Source organism: Haliotis cracherodii, unplaced genomic scaffold (genome assembly GCF_022045235.1).
Source record: "Haliotis cracherodii isolate W230 unplaced genomic scaffold, xgHalCrac1.p SCAF_3, whole genome shotgun sequence".
NCBI classification, from domain to species: Eukaryota; Metazoa; Mollusca; class Gastropoda; order Lepetellida; family Haliotidae; genus Haliotis; species Haliotis cracherodii.
In genome coordinates, this window is record NW_027266286.1 from 59,169,396 (window position 1) to 59,188,806 (window position 19,411).

General features: G+C 40.5%; 1 protein-coding gene across 1 annotated transcript in view; it reads left to right on the forward strand.

The window, feature by feature from the left end:
• Positions 1–10,175, forward strand: part of LOC139474285 (zinc finger protein aebp2-like) — a 69,566-nt gene extending 59,391 nt beyond the window's left edge. Inside the window, exons 3-5 of the mRNA XM_071257235.1 lie at positions 5,376–5,500; positions 6,825–6,892; positions 8,619–10,175. Coding sequence (XP_071113336.1) covers positions 5,376–5,500; positions 6,825–6,892; positions 8,619–8,766 — 341 coding nt within the window. The 3' untranslated portion in view covers positions 8,767–10,175. The remainder of the gene's footprint in view (positions 1–5,375; positions 5,501–6,824; positions 6,893–8,618) is intronic.
• Positions 10,176–19,411: the final 9,236 nt, after the last annotated feature.

A 19,411-nucleotide genomic window follows, 5' to 3' on the forward strand; every position in this document is an offset into this window, starting at 1 on the left:
GACACAGAGGAGGCTGCCTCATCCCCCTGGCTGCAACCCTGCTGAGAGTATCAATACCTGTGATGCTATCAGCTGGTGTCAATCACTGACACACCTGCCTAAATGGGGGATGGATGGTCACTGATACAATTTTGAAGGAAGAAGTTGTATTTTGAAAATTTTGCTCCAGATTTTTGTAATTACTGTAACTATTAATTTACGGACACCCCCTATTCCTTATAATTTACATATTTATCATCTGATAAAGATCCATTCTGTTCCTAATATCCAGTTATCAATAAACAAGGAGCTTTCTGACATGTTATTGTTCAATGAACCTTGATATCACTATCTGCAAATACACACTATTACAAAGGTTATACCTTAAGGGCGTTATAATGAGGTAATTACCATGTGGGTGTTATAATGAGGTCATCTGTCACCAGGTGATACTTCTGGTCAAAGTAGGTAGACAAAAAAATAGATATAAATAGCATCGAGTGGGTCTGTGTTAAATACAGCGTAGAGGACACAGACTTATTGGCAAGACTTACTGAAGCACATTACGAGGTAACGAGAGGCTGTTTGCTGAGAGAGTCTCCACTGTCCTAAAGCAGTATCCAGTGTAAGGTTGACAAACATGTCATTATGTCTGATTGGTTTATGATGCACACCTGGCTGCCAGCTTATCTCATATGAGTGGTGATGACTGAACATATCTTCATATGATAGGGGCTGGGCTAAGACAGAAGGATAAATGATATCTTTGGAAGAGTCAGCTCCATTGTGACATTCCAGTTAAGGTGTGCTGATACTAGGATCTGGAAGTTGCTTTTCTTACAGGGATTAGTGGGCTGGGTTTAAAGTTAATGGCAGTCTTGGAGTTGGAAATATATCGTACGATTGTATGGCAAATTAGGAAGAGAATTTATCGATGTCAACTTCTTTGTTATGAGGAACACAAGGTTTCAGAGTATATACTTACTCCTTCATCAGGTGATGTCAACTTCTTTGTTATGAGGAACACAAGGTTTCAGAGTATATACTTACTCCTTCATCAGGTGATGTCAACTTCTTTGTTATGAGGAACACAAGGTTTCAGAGTATATACTTACTCCTTCATCAGGTGATGTCAACTTCTTTGTAACATTTCTGAGTACAGTCAAGTCTCGTTAAACTGACACTCGGTAATCCGACAATCGGCTTTATCCAACACAAATGATGGGAACCGATTAAATCAGTGCTATTTAGAGCCGTTAATCCGACAGTCTTGCACTCCGACTCCGACACACATAATTTGCAATGAATTACTGTAATCACTCATTAATCGGTCTCGTTAATCTGACAGTGATCTGCGTACTCCATTGTCATCTGCCCGCGAGTACACAGCCCGTGTTTTGATGTGAGGCGAGTCGGCTGGTAGCAGCATATTACAACAGAAGCTGAGATAAACTTGCTTAACAATAAACAATTACTGCTTTAAATAAACCAAACAGAATTAATCACATGCCTAGATTACCTCAATCTCATTAAAATCGGATACAAGCTCATGCTACCTCTGAGGACATCCCAAAACAGGTCATGTCAGAACGACCATTCGCGAACTTTGACCGACCAATGAAATTACTAACAGGAAGTTGACATTAGCCACTAAGAAAGCAGCTTCTTAAGCATTTTGACACTAGTTTCAAATTGGCGACTTCCATTCCAGAATATGCTTTAAAAAGTATTTTAAATCAGTCATAGAGTCTGTAACAGTAGTTTTGTTTAAAACTTTAGAGGTTATCCTCATGATAAAGAAGTTGACATCCATAAATTCTCTCCCTTATGTGTATCTTTTCTAAATGCCATTTAAAGACTTGTATGGCAAATGTTTCGAAGACTTTTTTCAATATATGGTTTAGGCAAAATGCTTCAGAAGCTGCTTGGGGCACAGGTGGCCCAGTCGTCTAAGGCGCTGCGATTCGCTGTGCAGAGTTGAAACCTATGGTTGTGGGTTCGAATCCCGGTTCGCCCCGATTATGTTTCTAGGTTTGTCAGCACCATACCCGTACTCGTAGGTTTCACCAAAGTGGTAAACATCTGAGACCTGCATCACTTTGGGCATTCCTCCCATATTAAGCTGACACGCCGCGATATAACTGGAATATTGTTTAAAGCGGCGTTTAACCCAACTCACTCAGAAGCTGCTGCTTTTTTTTCTTTTATCCATCAACTTGTCAACTGTCTGCTAAAAAATAATTTGTTTTGTTCCCATCCAATGTTTAGTAGCAATCGTGTTAGCAGTCAGTAAGAATAGAAACTGATTTAATAAAAGTATATTCAAAAGTATGTTTCCACTTGACAGCAATAATTCAAGAGCTCTTTGATTTCAACATCTTATCCCCAAAGCAACTGTTTGTTTCACTTCCAAGTACCTGCAGAAGTGGTGTTATGAAGTTAGACGTAAGTGTGACACTTGATTATGGTGTGCCGCCACATGTTGGTCAAGTGGGCCCCACCAGTGTAGACGATCCTGGAAATATAAACAACCTGACTTCGATCAAGCATTATGAGCACAGGCAATTATGTCAGCTTTATCACACTGTTCAGGGTTTAAGGACAATATCATATTCGGAAAAATGTTTTTTTTTAAATAAATTATTCCTTTGGGGTTTTATTTGTGTGAGAAGACTTTTGGTCCAATTGTAGCATATTCCAGGCAAAGGACTCCAGAAATGGGCTTCAAACATTGTACGTAATCGAACCCTGTTCCCAGTTTGACAGGAAAGCGCTTTTACTTTAAGGGTACTGACACCATGCAATCGAGATATTGTCATGTAATATTCATGTAGATGGCAACAGCTGGCGAAGATCATGAATAATTCATAAGATATGTAAAAATGTGTACCTATTTCACTGAACAGTGGTTCAGTTGAAAATCATTCAAGTGTTCTGCGTGTTGGTTAGATGTCTAGATGTCTAGTACTCCAGACCTTTATAGGTGAATAACACGAGATGTCTAGTCTCCCAGACGTTTATAGGTGAATAACACTACATGTCTTTTCCCCAGACCTTTATAGGTGAATAACACTAGATGTCTAGTCCCCCAGACCTTTATAGGTGAATAACACTAGATGTCTAGTCCCCCAGACCTTTATAGGTGAATAACACTAGATGTCTAGTCTCCCAGACGTTTATAGGTGAATAACACTACATGTCTTTTCCCCAGACCTTTATAGGTGAATAACACTAGATGTCTAGTCCCCCAGACCTTTATAGGTGAATAACACATCAACAAATCAAAAGAAAAGATGTTCTAGTATTTTTAGGGAGTTTATTTTTTGTAGTTTCTACAATGAGATTAGAAAGGATGCTGACTAAGGTGTGAAGCTGTGTTCTAGTTCGGAAGCATCCGTGGGTGAAGTGTTAATGGAACATTGATTTTCTGAAATATGACAAGTGACATCCTATACTAGTGATAATGAACAAGGCAATCCTGGACAGTGAAGCAGACCAGGCATCAGCAGCCTCTCTCCACATCCTCACTCAGGACCGACTTTGTAGTACTTTGTTGTGTGTTATGAACATTGTACCGACACTCCTCAGGTTCCTACTGGCTGTTTGTATTTCCTATAAGCCGGTTATTCCCCAGAGGATACGTTGCGTATCACTACCCTTCTTAGGTCAGGATGACCTGGCATTGTATTGATCATGTGGCATATGGAATATTGATGTTATCATACAATGTGAGAGGGTGTTATCACTATGGGGCTTGAGCTATAATCCCTGCTGTTCATTATGAGTCCGAGTCCTGCAGAACCAGTAAACCAGCAGCAGTTACATGGAGAGCTACGTCCTATTTTACCATGCTCGCCGGTGTATGTTTTGTCCAGAGACATCGGAATAAACCTTTCTTAGTTCACACACTTCCTGTTCTCAGACACAATATAGCAAAAAATGAATGTTGAAATAATGATAATATAACAATTACTTCAATTTTTTATTATTATATTTCATCTGAAGGTTCTTTTTGGAAAGGTTATATGTGATGTATTTTTTTCTGCATAATCACAATTAGCCTGTCCTTATTTAGATACTTTTTCTTTTATGCAGGTTTATATATTGATTTTGTAACAGGGAATTAGTTGATTTTAAATCCTACGTTTTGTCACCAATTCAATCATGTTATGCCTTGGGGCACGGGTGGTGCTGTGGAGAGTTGCATCCCTTTGGTATGCCAAGAAGCTATGGTTGTGGTTTCGATATCCCAGATTCATCAACGTTAGAAACTAACAGTTTTAGTTCACTAGTCCTTTCAATGATAACATGTATGAAAACCCTTAAAAAGGGCAAATTTCTACTAATCCTTATTGTACTTTAACTATGGTATATATTATTTGTCAAGGACTGTAGGACTAATGCCAAATTCTAACAGTGTTCATCCTGATATTGATTCTAGGTTTATCAGCACCATATCCTTGTTTGTGACTTTTACCAAAATAGTAAACGTCCAACACCTGCATCACTCTGGGCTTTAATCCCACGTCAAGCTGACACCCCCAGGATATAATGGAAATACATATCAAAGCTTCATTAAACCAAACTCACTCACTCACTCACTCACTCACTCACTCACTCACTCACTCACTCACTCGGTCACTCACTCACTCACTCACTCACCCTCTCACTCACTCACTCACTCACTCACTCACTCACCCTCTCACTCACTCACTCACCCTCTCACTCACTCACTCACTCCACCCACCCACCCTCTCACTCACTCACTCACTCACCCTCTCACTCACTCACTCACTCACTCACTCACTCACTCACCCACCCACCCACCCACCCACCCACCCACCCACCCACCCACCCACCCACCCACCCACCCACTCACTCACTCACTCACTCACTCACTCACTCACTCACTCACTCACTCACTCACTCACTCACTCACTCACTCACTCACTCACTCACCCACCCACCCACCCACCCACAGCTGAAGAGTTCAGCTAACATTCAACTCACACTGAAGTATTTGATGAGCAGTATTGAATGTAGTGAGCAGCAGTGCCTTGTTGCTGCTGTCAACTTAGAGGTGTCAGATCTGAGATGAAGTAGTAATGAAGAGTTAACCTTGACACACTAAAGGTGGATGTTTGTGGAAAGCGTGTTATTTGTGACACTCTCAGACTGTACTGTTCTTCATTCCTTTAATTCCTCCTGTATTAACCAGTGGGTCTATGTGGGAGGCGAGTGATGCGTCATCCTGATGCTGCCGCCACTAGGACGTCCCATTCGTCTTGTTCATAGGGTTATACACAAACTTATACAAGACTGTAACACCGTGATACACTATCTAATGTACTCCTTGATTTGAACAATGATGACTTATTTATTGCTTCTTTTTTCAGCTCGAACAGGCGATTTCTTTGACAACTGCATCATGGCTAGATTGCAGCAAGAGTTAGAAGATCTCACCCAGCGCACACAGCTAGACGTCCTGGGACCGCCGCACTCTGTCACATTCCACAGTGCTGTAAGTCAGGGGACATGGGATGGCATGGGTTAGGGAATAGAGCGGTGGACCAGTGGGGTATCGAGGGGCTGGGATGGGAGAGGGAGTGGAGAGGTGGAACAGTGGGGTGTCGAGGGGCTGGGGTGGGAGAGGGAGTTGAGTGGTGGACCAGTGGGGTATCGAGGGGCCGGGATGGGAGAGGGAGTGGAGAGGTGGAACAGTGGGGTATCGAGGGGCTGGGATGGGAGAGGGAGTGGAGAGGTGGACCAGTGGGGTATCGAGGGGCTGGGATGGGAGAGGGAGTGGAGAGGTGGAACAGTGGGGTGTCGAGGGGCTGGGGTGGGAGAGGGAGTTGAGTGGTGGACCAGTGGGGTATCGAGGGGCCGGGATGGGAGAGGGAGTGGAGAGGTGGAACAGTGGGGTATCGAGGGGCTGGGATGGGAGAGGGAGTGGAGAGGTGGACCAGTGGGGTATCGAGGGGCTGGGGTGGGAGAGGGAGTTGAGTGGTGGACCAGTGGGGTATCGAGGGGCCGGGATGGGAGAGGGAGTGGAGTGGTGGACCAGTGGGGTATCGAGGGGCCGGGATGGGAGAGGGAGTGGAGTGGTGGACCAGTGGGGTATCGAGGGGCCGGGATGGGAGAGGGAGTGGAGTGGTGGACCGGTGGGGTGTCAGGGGGGCTGGGATGGGAGAGGGAGTGGAGAGGTGGACCAGTGGGGTATCGAGGGGCCGGGATGGGAGAGGGAGTGGAGTGGTGGATCAGTGGGGTATCGAGGGGCTGGGATGGGAGAGGGAGTGGAGTGGTGGATCAGTGGGGTATCGAGGGACTGGGATGGGAGAGGGAGTGGAGTGGTGGACCGGTGGGGTATCGAGGGGCTCGGATGGGAGAGGGAGTGGAGTGGTGGACCGGTGGGGTATCAAGGGGCTGGGGTGGGACAGGGGTCAAGGTGAAGGGCAGGGAGTGTTGAGGGGACCACCGCACTGTCACATTCCACAGTGCTGTAAGTCAGGGGACATACTGGGGTTGGAGAGGGAGTGGAGAGGTGGACGGGTGGGGTATCGAGATGCTGGGATGGGAGAGGGAGTGGAGTGGTGGACCAGTGGGGTATCGAGGGGCTGGGAGTGGAGAGGTGAATCGGTGGGGTATCGAGGGGCTGGGGTGGGAGAGAGAGCGGAGTGGTTGATCGGTGGGGTGTCGAGGGGCTGGGATGGGGGAGGGAGCAGAGTGGTGGACCAGCGGGATGTCGAGGGGCTGGGGATGTTGAGGGTGTCGAAGGTCAGGGGTAGGGGGTGTTGAATCGGTAGAATCATTCCTTGTCTGTTGACACTGACTTATGCCTGTTGCAGGTCATCGCAAAGCGAACTGAAGAATCAGGAAAAATCAAAGTATTACTCCACTGGACCCCAGAGGACATGTGAGTATATGTTATATAGACTGGGTAGTGAGGACATGTGAGTATATATTATATAGACTGGGTAGAGAGGACATGTGAGTATATATTATATAGGCTGGGTAGAGAGGACATTTGAGTATATATTATATAGACTGGGTAGAGAGGACATGTGAGTATATATTATATAGACTGTATAGAGAGGACGTGAGGGTATACATTATATAGACTGTTTAGAGAGGACATGTAAGTATATGTTATATAGACTGGGTAGAGTGAACATGTAAGTATATGTTATATAGACTTGGTAGAGAGGACATGTGAGTATATGTTATATAGACTGGGTAGAGTGAACATGTAAGTATATGTTATATAGACTGGGTAGAGTGAACATGTGAGTATATGTTATATAGACTATAGAGAGGATGTGAGGGTGTACATTATATTAGACTGGGTAGAGAGGACATGTAAGTATATGTTATATAGACTGGGTAGAGTGAACATGTGAGTATATGTTATATAGACTGTATAGAGAGGATGTGAGGGTGTACATTATATTAGACTGGGTAGAGAGGACATGTAAGTATATGTTATATAGACTGGGTAGAGTGAACATGTAAGTATATGTTATATAGACTGGGTAGAGTGAACATGTGAGTATATGTTATATAGACTGTATAGAGAGGACGTGAGGGTATATGTTATATAGACTGTTTAGAGAGGATGTGAGGGTGTACATTATATAGACTGGGTAGAGAGGACATGTGAGTATATGTTACATAGACTGGGTAGAGAGGACACGTAAGTATATGTTATATAGACTGGGTAGAGTGAACATGTGAGTATATGTTATATAGACTGTATAGAGAGGACGTGAGGGTATATGTTATATAGACTGTTTAGAGAGGATGTGAGGGTGTACATTATATAGACTGGGTAGAGAGGACATGTGAGTATATGTTACATAGACTGGGTAGAGAGGACATGTAAGTATGTGTCATATAGACTGGGTAGAGTGAACATGTGAGTATATGTTATATAGACTGGGTGGAGAGGACATGTGAGTATATATTATATAGACTGGGTAGAGAGGACATGTGAGTATATGTTACATAGACTGGGTAGAGTGAACATGTAAGTATATGTTACATAGACTGGGTAGAGAGGACATGTGAGTATATGTTATATAGAGTGAAGAGGATGCCTGAATATATGTTATAGAGAATAGTTCAAAGAGGCGTTCAATAAATTCATTCACTCAATTCATTATGTGGTGATAAGACAAACCTATTTTAATGTAGACTTGTGGATGTGTAGGTTGACCTGCATGGCAGAGTTATCTCCCCTGATAAGCCTCAAGCCTGAAGGAGCATAGGTTGTTTACCAGTTGGTCTGAAAACACTCACATATTTCCATCCAAATCTATCCTTTGAAGTGTATGGGATAATTTTGCAAATTTAATTTCGAAAAATGGTAGTTATCTTGATGAATTACCTACGAGGTCATTCAGGATGTTTTCAACAATTCAACATATGCTTGCCGTTTTAGTGTTGAATGTTAATTGCTATTCTACTTCATGAGGGAGGGTATCACCCTTCGTTATAAAGCATTGTTATTTAACCCATTCAATAGCCATGTAATGTTACTCATAACAGATTTGTTCAGTTTGAAAAAATTAAGAAATTGAGAATCATCGGCAGCAGGCTTTTGTTAACGTTTAGCCTTAACATCCCCTGTCTCTCGTTTCCAGTTTGCCGGATGTATGGGTGCCTGAATCTCAAGTCAGCGAACAGTCACAAAGAGTCATTCCACTTACCCAGCTACCTCGAGACTCTACCGCAAACCTCCATCCCTCCCTCTACAGGCACCATAGGTTCCGCAAACATCGCCGAAAATAATACCTTCCCAGCATGCAACAGTGCAATTACCCAACTACGTACATGTGTGAAAGAGTGTGTGAGCCTGTATGGAGACTGTTTGTCTTGTTATTGTTGTCCTTGACATAGGATTGTGTTGCAGATACTGTAGCGAGTGTTCCCTGTGTTTTCATGTCATTGTTTAGTGCTTTTAGCTTTTTGCAATGTTTAGTTGTTAAAGTCTTGTGTTATGAATGTTTTACCAACAGTTTTCCAGAAGTCCATTTCACTGGTTCAGGAGTTCAGTGTTGGATCTATTGTCAGTGCATTGTTAGTTGATTTTTAAATTCATTTTAATCAACTTGTATATTAATTGATGGAGTCCTTATGTACTATTTATTATTTTAGAATTTGAATTATTGAATATAGCAGTTTAGGAATATCCTCTCTTATGAGCCCTTAATGTCGAACAAAATACCATCTGTATCATATTGAATTTCTTTTGATTTGTAAACACCATCTTTTCCATTTTATTTTCTATTCATTTACTGAAGCAGTAATATTGACTCTTAATGAAACCAGTCTCAAAATGTCAAAACCGATTTGTGGTAAGGTTTACATGCAACACAATAAAACCATGTGAAAGTTAAACCTTGGACAAATAATGTTAACATATGAGGAAATCTCTTTATTAGGCCAGACCAATTTCTGTACTGTAACCTTTTTCAATGCCCTCTCTTCCGCCCAAATACTGTGAATTCCATTTGATTCCATGCATTTTTCGAACACCTTTGTTGTGTCCGAAATTCATCGTCTTTGTTGAAGATGAAACAACACACAACTAGTCTTGTGGAAAGCATGAGATGATGATTGTTACTTTTTCGCTTAGTAACTCACCTCCTGTCAACCACAAAAACAATTTCATTTTTTGCCTCCTGAGTCAGTGACTTTTGCCTAGAAAATCCATAATCACACGAAACAAACTGGTCTGGCCAAATGTTATCCTTGAAATGAGAATGTACTGTGGGTATTTTGTTGTGTAGTACTGTATAGCACGTGTTCTCTACTGTATGACGATCTGTAGGATGAACTGCTGGTTCTCAGGCCGTGTGACACCCCTTGTGACAAGTCTTCCTTTGGCAGCATTTAAAAAACAATTAAGTTTCAAAGTTTTATCCAAACCCACCAGAACCATGAGGTGAACTCTATCTAGACAGTCCTGCAGTGTTTTTTACTCAAGTCTGTTGAAATGTCTCCATTTATATAGTTTCCATGGGAACATTTTTTAAACAGTATCCTTTATACTCCAACAGAGAAACATAGAGCAAACCAAAGTTAAGGACCACACAATTCTTTCATATTACAATAGTTGCTCTGTCATGCCATGACGTACGTAAAAGTAGGTATGTTGTATTTTCCATTTTTCTGTGAAAGAACAAGTTATAGCTGAATCCTGGTCACCATTTATATAAATTTGTTTTACTTTCTTTTTATTATATTATTTTTTTATATTTTTTTTATTATTATTATTTTAATTATTATTATTTTTATTATTTTTTTATTTTTGAAGTTACTTAGTCAGGTCAGCCACGGTGACCTAGGCTCTATAAAAGTTATTAAAAATTGATCACGGCAGGTAAACTGTTTTGATGCAGTGTAAATAAGTGTGCTGCTCAGGTCTAAGAATGTTCATTGTCTTAATTACGAAGAAATACACTGTCATCAAGTTGGGCTGTCGTGCTGATCCACACAGTGCCTGAGAACTCAGAATATTTATTTTTAGCCTTACGTTATGTCAACCGGTATCACAAGGCCACGTGTCCTTGCTTGTAGGCGTCTCAATGTAGAACTATCACAATGGTAGGTCCAGGGTGTCTTTGATCAAGTGTACATTGAAACAATCCTTGATGAGTTTCATGTAAATACGAAAACTATATTTGTGTACAGATAATCTGGTTTTATTTTAAAAAAGTAAATAGATGTTGTCATCAGTGCCTCCGGTGTCGGAACAGAACATGTCTTAAGCTGAAAATCATTTTGCACATCAATTGTAAAATTGGTCATAAACCGATGATTTACCATGTTAGCTTTAAATCAGTCTTGGACTGGATAGAAAATATATTACTAGGTACCTATGATCTGATTTTTCATCTTAATTGATGTTCTGTGGGGACACCTATTCTCCAGCTATATTGAGTATAGCCTACTTGTACATACCTAGGCCACGTTGGCCACGTTGATGGAGGTCTGCAGTGTTTGTGGACTTCTTTGTGTCCGTCATAATTTGAGCATCACAGCTAAAATGATAAATACTGACAAAGTATTAAGTGGGTCAAGTTAAGGATGTTATCACAAATGTTTTCATTTATTTTTTCAAACATATATCCAACCGTGTTGTAAGAGATTTTTTTTTTTCTGTAGATTTAATTATACAAACTGTTCTGTATCTTCTCCAAGTGTGCATGTAACTTATCTCACATTCTGAGGGGTCTTTTGCTGTTTCGCTATTTCTGTTCGTCTAGCTGATTAGAACTGCTGCGATGCTGATGTTGCTGAGAGGGCAGTTTGCTACTTTCCGCTGTCAACCAAAGTTCCCCCGTAGTCTGATGATATCCTCAGGGGTCCGGGGTATTTATCATAATAGAATGGAGATAAAGTACCCTAGATGACAGAGGATGTCAACCCCACTCACCCAGATCTGTCCAGAATGGGAACGTTATTTCTTGTCTTTCATCTGTGGGTATAGGGACCAACTATTGTAGGGGGACCGTCTATTGTAGGGGGACCGTCTATTGTAGGGGGATCGTCTATTGTAGGGGGACCGTCTATTGTTGGGGGATCGTCTATTGTAGGGGGACCGTCTATTGTTGGGGGACCGTCTATTGTAGGGGGACCGTCTATTGTAGGGGGACCGTCTATTGTAGGGGGACCGTCTATTGTAGGGTGGATCATCTGTTGTAGGGTGGATCATCCATTGTAGGGGGGACCATCTATTGTAAGGTAGACTGTCTATTGTAGAAGTGATCATCTATTGTAGGGGGGGATCGTTTATTGTAGGGTGGGTGTGCATGATTTTGTTGATCATGCAACTTTTTCAGACATGAATGAAATATAAAAATAGTTCATTTTAATAACTAAGCAATGTTTTTTTTTTCAATATTTTAACTTCTCCACCGGAGGATGACCTAGTAAGTCCCGAAATGTATCTCGCCATGTTATTCTCTTAAAGTAGTAGTAACATTTCCCGAGCAACAGATTTTTCACACCAGAGACTTTCAAGGCATGCTTCAGTTTTACCGGCAGGGTGCATGGGTTTGGTTTGCCCTGATTATGTTGCTAGGTTTGATAGTACAATACACATGTCCGTGGGATTCACCAAATATCTAGGGCCTGCATCAGTTCACTTGAAATGCAGTTGAAAGCATCATAAAAGCAAATTTATTCACTCAGTTAGGTTTACTGGCCTGATTCAACAGTGCAGTACCATGTGACTTGGTGTTGCTGACTTTCCTATGGGTGTTTTGTAACCATTCGTTGAAATGTTGGGTTAGAAGCAACACATAAAACAAATAGTGATGTTAGATCAAACATTTCCACACCACATTAAAACATTTCCACATAGTAGTCAAACATTTCCACATTGACGGGATTCGCAGTATGGATGAAGATTTGAAATAGAAAATGTTTTATTTGTGTTGGTAGGTGAAACGATGTGTTGATATATTAAAAAAACACCATATCCCCATGTGGAAAGAGGCTGTGAGATCTGATGACAGTTTCAGTCAATAAAACCACACTTTGGTACTGCTAAGTCGATGACATGTTTCCATGACGATGTAGCTGTGCAATCATTACATTGTTGCTGAGTGAAGAACAAGACTAACATCACGTGTGTAGGCAATGAAGAAGCAGCCAGTCTTCATGCATCGTAGCTCGTTAGGTTGGACAGTGATGATATTTCCCTTGAAACCAAAAATAATAAATGATATTCACTTGCAGACTTCAGTTGGCAGATTTCCATTTAAGAGAATGATTTCATGCTTATGTGATTCTTTTCTTTTTTTTAACTTGCTGCTGCTGCAGAATATGAAATTAAGCAGTTTGTTGGTGGCTGTTGAATGAATACCAACTTGGGTTTGTATATTGCGCCATGACATAGATCACTAGCTGCCATTACATCAGTGAAGAATTATTTTTCTCAGTTATGGATGAAATGATACCAAAACGCACGACAAATTGGATAACAATTGTCCACATCGTTCTATCTATGCAAATTGTCGTTTAAGGATATTGTGTCATGGTGATAATCCCTTCTACGTTACTGTTCAGTATTAAAGGTTGTGGTAGTCTCATGGGAGCCAGATTGCTTAATCGGAGTCCAGTAAAACTTACTGGTCCTCTTAGACGAGGAGAGAACTGTAAAACATCATCTAGAAACCACCTGCACCAGCTTTTCTGTCAAGGACGTTAAGAGATGTGCAGATGTTTTTAGCTGTACTCTTCCCTATTTCCTCATATTGCTGTTAGTCACACCGAGCTGAACAAGATTTATACATGGTATATTAGGATGGTATAAATATTCATATGTCATGCAAGGTATTGGACCTAGATTGGAAGGAGCATCCCTGTGTAATTTGTCTGCATAATGTTACGGGACATAATTGATACACGGCTACCTGTGAGTGGATAGCATTAATGTGTGGCTGTGGGGCTGTCACTGCAACACCGCAATAATCTCCTCAAACTTCATTTGCTATGCCAGTTTAGTGTTAAACAGTTTTGTATAATGATTCTTTGTGTAGTAGTACTGTGTTTTGAAGAGGATCTTTGTTGTTTCAAGCGTTTCAATAAATGCCTAGTCTTTTTCGTAACAAAATCTTGTCCATTTTTCAAAAGAGTTTAATGGACACAATAAGCAATTGATAAAGTTTGTTGAATATTGTCTGAATATTGTCTTCTCCTTTTGTCAGTGGCTTGATATTGTTAATACACAAATACTTATTACTACTCCCAAGAATATTTCTTTTCTATTACTGCTTTTATTTGAAACGCATTTACTCAATAAGTTCTGTTATCAAATGCGTAGAGAAGAGTGCTTACCTCTGCCAGGTGAGGGAGCACTGGTTGGTCTGTGCCCCGTTCCTCAAAGCGATCTTAGCACTACGATGATCGTAAGCCTATGTTAAAGTATGGGACTTACGATCACCTTAGCACTAAGATCGCGTTGAGGAATGGGGCCCTGGGCACTGTTCCACAAAGCGATCTTAGCACTATGACTATCGTAAGTCAGTGTTAAAGAATAGGAGTTACGACCGACTTAACGCTAAGATCGCTTTGTGGAACGGGGCCCTGGACTACATATGACTTACAGACCCGTAATAGGTTGAACTTTCTGTTGTATATTAGTTGTGATGGTCTTGTGATCAATTTACAGACATGATGTGTCGTGAATGAACTGTGCTGTGGCAGGAGAAACTTCACCCACAAAACATTGAAGAGAAGGGAGATCACTGACTGTAATTCTTCATGGAGTTCGATTGCAAGTCACTTATCAAAAATAATTTTCAAAACATTCTCCTCCCCATCATGTGGGTGTGTTCACAGAACGATAACAATTATAGACATGTCAGCATGTTTACAAAACGATATTAATCATGGTCATGGTCACAGGGCAATATTAATTATGGTCTCGTTGGTATGTTCACAGAACGATATCAGTTATAGACATGTCAGCATGTTCGCAAAACGGTATTAATCATGGTCATGTTTGAATGTTCACAAAACGATATTAATTATTGACATGTGGGTATGTTCACAGTTCGTATCACATCACCTTATTTGAAACAAATGCTGCGACTTGTAAAGTAATGAAACTTTCTGTTTTTGCTTTACTGACTTGAAGTAAAACCCAGTGGAGAATTACATTTTGGGAACTTGCCTGTACTTGTGGGCAATGGCCACTGACTGTAGAAACGTGATCAAGCCGAGTGTGTACAGTATAGTAAACTTGGGGTTGTTTTTTTTGTTTGTCAGATATTTCATTGTATTCACTGATCAAAATACCCTCCTGTTCTTCTGTCCTAAGTTTTTTCTGGAAGTTTATAAAAAAAATGAAATAATTAATGGTATTTTTTTATGTTACATAATATAAATGTCTGGGTTTTCAATTGTTGCACAAACTGAGTTGGTAGCAATCCTGGCCTCGCTGTAATGTTACCATGTTTTTGTACAGATCTGTTGGATGTCATGTTTTTGTAAACACCTCATTCAGATATTATCTCTATGAGTGAAATATTTTAAGTGGATTTTTAACAAAACAAGGATATACTTTATGCTGTTTTTCATAGAATTGTAAAATCAACTATTACCTGTATGCTCAACAGTGCAAATTAATATTCTATAACTGCCAAATAGTGTTACAGCTATAGTGTCCATGACATTGTGTAAGCTTTAATATGCAACTTTGAGGTATTAAAGCGGGGTGTTTTTCTGAAGGGAGTTATTTAGCTAATGGATTTATTAACTGCAAAACCACAGCCATATTGTAAGTTTGAAGTTCATTTTGAAAAATATATTGGTTTAATTCCAAGTTGGTGAACTAATAGTATATAAGGCTGCTGAGAGAAATGTTCGACCAACTATAATACCGTCATGACAGCAAACACCAGGTCAACACTGTTGATGTGTACATTGCCTGGTGGTGTAAAATAATTAATTGTCCATGAGGAAATTTCCAAAATGATGTTCTCCAAAGGGTTTATTGTAATGCAAAAATTATCAAAAATCATTTTAAGATTTGGTTTGTAATAAAATTTCGCTAATTTTTGCAAGAACATTGACAATAAATTGTATCATCATTATTACTAATATTTCTTTCGTAGAAAAATTGCAAATTGCATGTCTTATTTTTCTCCATACTGCTCAAGGCACTGTAGTGAATTTGCTCAAAATAATGTTTTCAGGGAAGAAGAAAATGTATAAACATAACATGTAGCCTCATGTGACAAAATTGAATCAAATCCTTAAAGAAGTACCAGTAAAATAAAGTGAAAGTTGTATTACGCCAGTGACGCAGAACCCTTTGGATGATCACTTTTGGTAAACGTCCTTGTGGCCAATAGCTGTAGTTTCATCTGAATGTGTTGCTGGGGAACATTGTTTTATTACGTACCTAGTGAGGTATATGACATACCCAGTGGGGGTTATCACACACCTAGTGAGGTATATGACATACCCAGTGGGGGTTATCACATACCTAGTGAGGTATATGACATACCCAGTGGGGGTGATCACATACCTAGTGAGGTATATGACATACCCAGTGGGGGTTATCACATACCTAGTGAGGTATATGACATACCCAGTGGGGGTTATCACATACCTAGTGAGGTATATGACATACCCAGTGGAGGTTATCACACACCTAGTGAGGTATATGACATACCCAGTGGGGGTTATCACATACCTAGTGAGATATATGACATACCCAGTGGGGGTTGTCACATACCTAGTGAGATATATGACATACCCAGTGGGGGTTATCACATACCTAGTTGGGTATATGACATACCCAGTGGGGGTTGTCACATACCTAGTGAGGTATACTAGGGGTTATCACATACCTAGTGTGGGGTATGTCACGTACCTAGTGGGGGTATACGACATGTTATCAGTCTCTGTTGACTCAGGTTATCCGTGCTAGTGACTGATTAGAGGTGTTATCACTCCTTGGGACAGATGACATCAGTAGCTTCACTTGGAATCAGACTAAGGAAGTGTTGTGTAGCCTTCCATTAAATATAATCACAGTGTGCAATAGACATGTTCATTCTGGCTGCTCATCAGCAGCTTGTCCCAATAAGGCTGTAACAATTAATGGAGATCAAATCCAAATTTAAATCATAAGTCAATATGACACCCATTATGTATGAGTACGTAGCTTTTTACAAAATGTTATAAATTTCTGAACATCAAATGGTTAACAAACGGATACTCATCAACAGTTTTAGTTCTGTCGAAGTTTATTGTTCAATCTGATCATGTATTCGTTTTGTCGTAAAATAACAACATTGAAAAGTGTTGTTTTCAGTAATCAACTTTTCTTATCTTTTTTTTCTTCCCAAATATACAATGTTACCTGAAATAGGTTATTAAAATATGTACATGAGTCTCATGAACAAACAACTGTAGAGCTTTTGGAAAAAGGGGTACGTTTTGGGATTTGGACATTTTCATTTTGTAACTCTGTAAATTTTGTTGAACGTAATCATGAAAAGAGTTACAAAGGTGTAATATGTTTTGGTATGAACACACCCCTACACCTCTGGGTCCGCATATGAGGAACCATTTTGTAAGGACTTCAGTGCGCAGCCTTTTTGATATTTACGCTAATCTGCTATACCCAGACTTCTAAATTGTGCTGGACAAATAATAATCCAATAATAGTTGTACTCATAGACTAGTAGCATCATTCTGAGCCAGTCTCAATGCTTCAATTTTGCCACAAATTGGAACGGAATAATGTAAACAGGAAGAATTATGGTTTGTTCAAGGAACTAGCTGCAAACTCTGAGGATGAGTGAAATAAAGTTTCCACTAGTCTTCTGGGGCCTGTTCCACAAAGCGATCTTAGTGCAAGGATTGTCGTAAGCCTGTGTAAAAGAATGGGAGTTACGATCATCTTGGCGCTAAGATCGCTTTGTGGAACGGACCCCTGAACATGTCCTGAAAGAAAAACAAATGTCTAAGGCTGAGTGCAGTGATTCAGCCATACATTGTGCTTCTAAATGAAACATACAAGGTATTTGGCAGGCTGGAGTCCAATGTGATGAGAAAGAATGACAAGATGGCTTTTATTCTGTACTAATATCGAGTCTGTCATAGACACGGAACCATGTCTAGATGTTATACAGGTTATTGGTTAACGACCCTCCTGGATGGGTTCCTTGTACAGTGGGTGACCAGACCTTCAGGACAATGTCACAACGACATCTATAGACAAAGATTCTTGTATGGGCCCTGTGAAGTTTACTAATTGCTTTGAGAAAATGAAGAGTTGATTGAGGAGTATTGGTTAAGAATCATGCTAACCGGTATATTCTTTTTGAAACTTAGTTTTAGTCATACAGTATTTGTAATTGGGTCTGATAAATTATTTTTTTTAAGTTTCAAAATCTCAAGCAGTCATTTTGAAGTATGTTGATGAGACAATGTTATATCTTGACAATGTCGTTCAGGGAGGTACCACACGCGCAGATGCTGCCACCTAGTGGGGGATCTGCACAACAGGTAGGATGAGACACTGGTACAACTCCCAAGATACCAACCGCACAATAGGTACCGTTGGGGCGAAACACAGGTACTCAACTACAAAAATACCAACCACACAATAGGTAGGATTAAACACTCAACTAATATACCACAGATAAACCAAATTGTTCTTGTTTGTTGTTTTTTTTTGTTAGCATTTTCTTTCTTTTCACCCTCCGTTCCTAAAGTGAGAAGCTCCCATAATGATGGAACTGTTTTTGGTATTGGTGTTTCAGTGCCTGTGGGATGTATGCGAAGCATGGATGAACACCATTAGCATCTCGATCTCATTGTAGATAGTACACACTACCATGACTGGGAGTGCCTGTCTTGTCACACCTTGTTTCCTATATTGAGTATGTCAGTGTCGTCCTCATAATGCCATGGCAACGCAACAACTTGCACTGGGGAACCACGCCTCCGTCACAGCCAGGCGGCCAAACGAGTTCTGATAATAATGAAGTAGTAAGGCCAATGTTTTGTTGATCAAAATCAGCTGCTTGTCTAGTATTTCTTTATTGCAAACTTGCTGTTTGCATGCGAAGTAATGTCCCATAAGTTCAGGATTATTCCAAGCTTCTAATAGAGAGCTGGAATGAATCTTTTGGTAACTCCCAAATTGGATATTAGATACATTCTAAGAACCTTAAAGGTCATTACAGCAAATGAGTAGGTTTTACATGATGGGGAACACAAGAAATGGGCTTCAGACGTTGTACTCATGTGGGAATGGAACCAGTGATATCGGTGTGATGAACCAACGCTTTTACCACTGGACCACTCCACTCCCCTTCATTAAGCTTTATTGTAGTTGGTTTTCTGCAGGAGTAGTCTCTGGCTGTCTTGCGTAACTAGGATGGTAGAGCGACTCCCCGGAGCAACGTTGTTGTGTAGGTCATGTGACCATGCATCATACACAAATCCACCAATCGTGTGACACCATATCCATCAGGTTGCACTTCCATATTTATTTTTTCATTGCTGTGTACGTATCAATTTGGTGAAGACTTGGAAACATATTCTCTTGTTTCAAGTTATTTATAAAGCAACGGTAGCTAGCGTTGTATAGATAGTTTTGTAAAAATAAACACTTACAGTTGAAATTGTTTGTTTTGTGTTTATTGTGTGCCCAGTGTTGCTAAATGCTTGGGCTCAGTTGCTCACAATTTTAATTATTTGTCTGCAAAAGTGAGGACCGCCACCACGTTGATGAAAATTGTCCTGCACCACATCAGTTTACAGCTGTGAAATATACACTCATATGGTAGTGTGTAGGAGTGAGTGAGTGAGTTGTGTTTAACCCCGCCTTTAACAGTATTCCAGTTATATGACAGCGTGTCAGCTTAATGAGGGAGGAAAGCCCGAAGTGAAGCAGGTC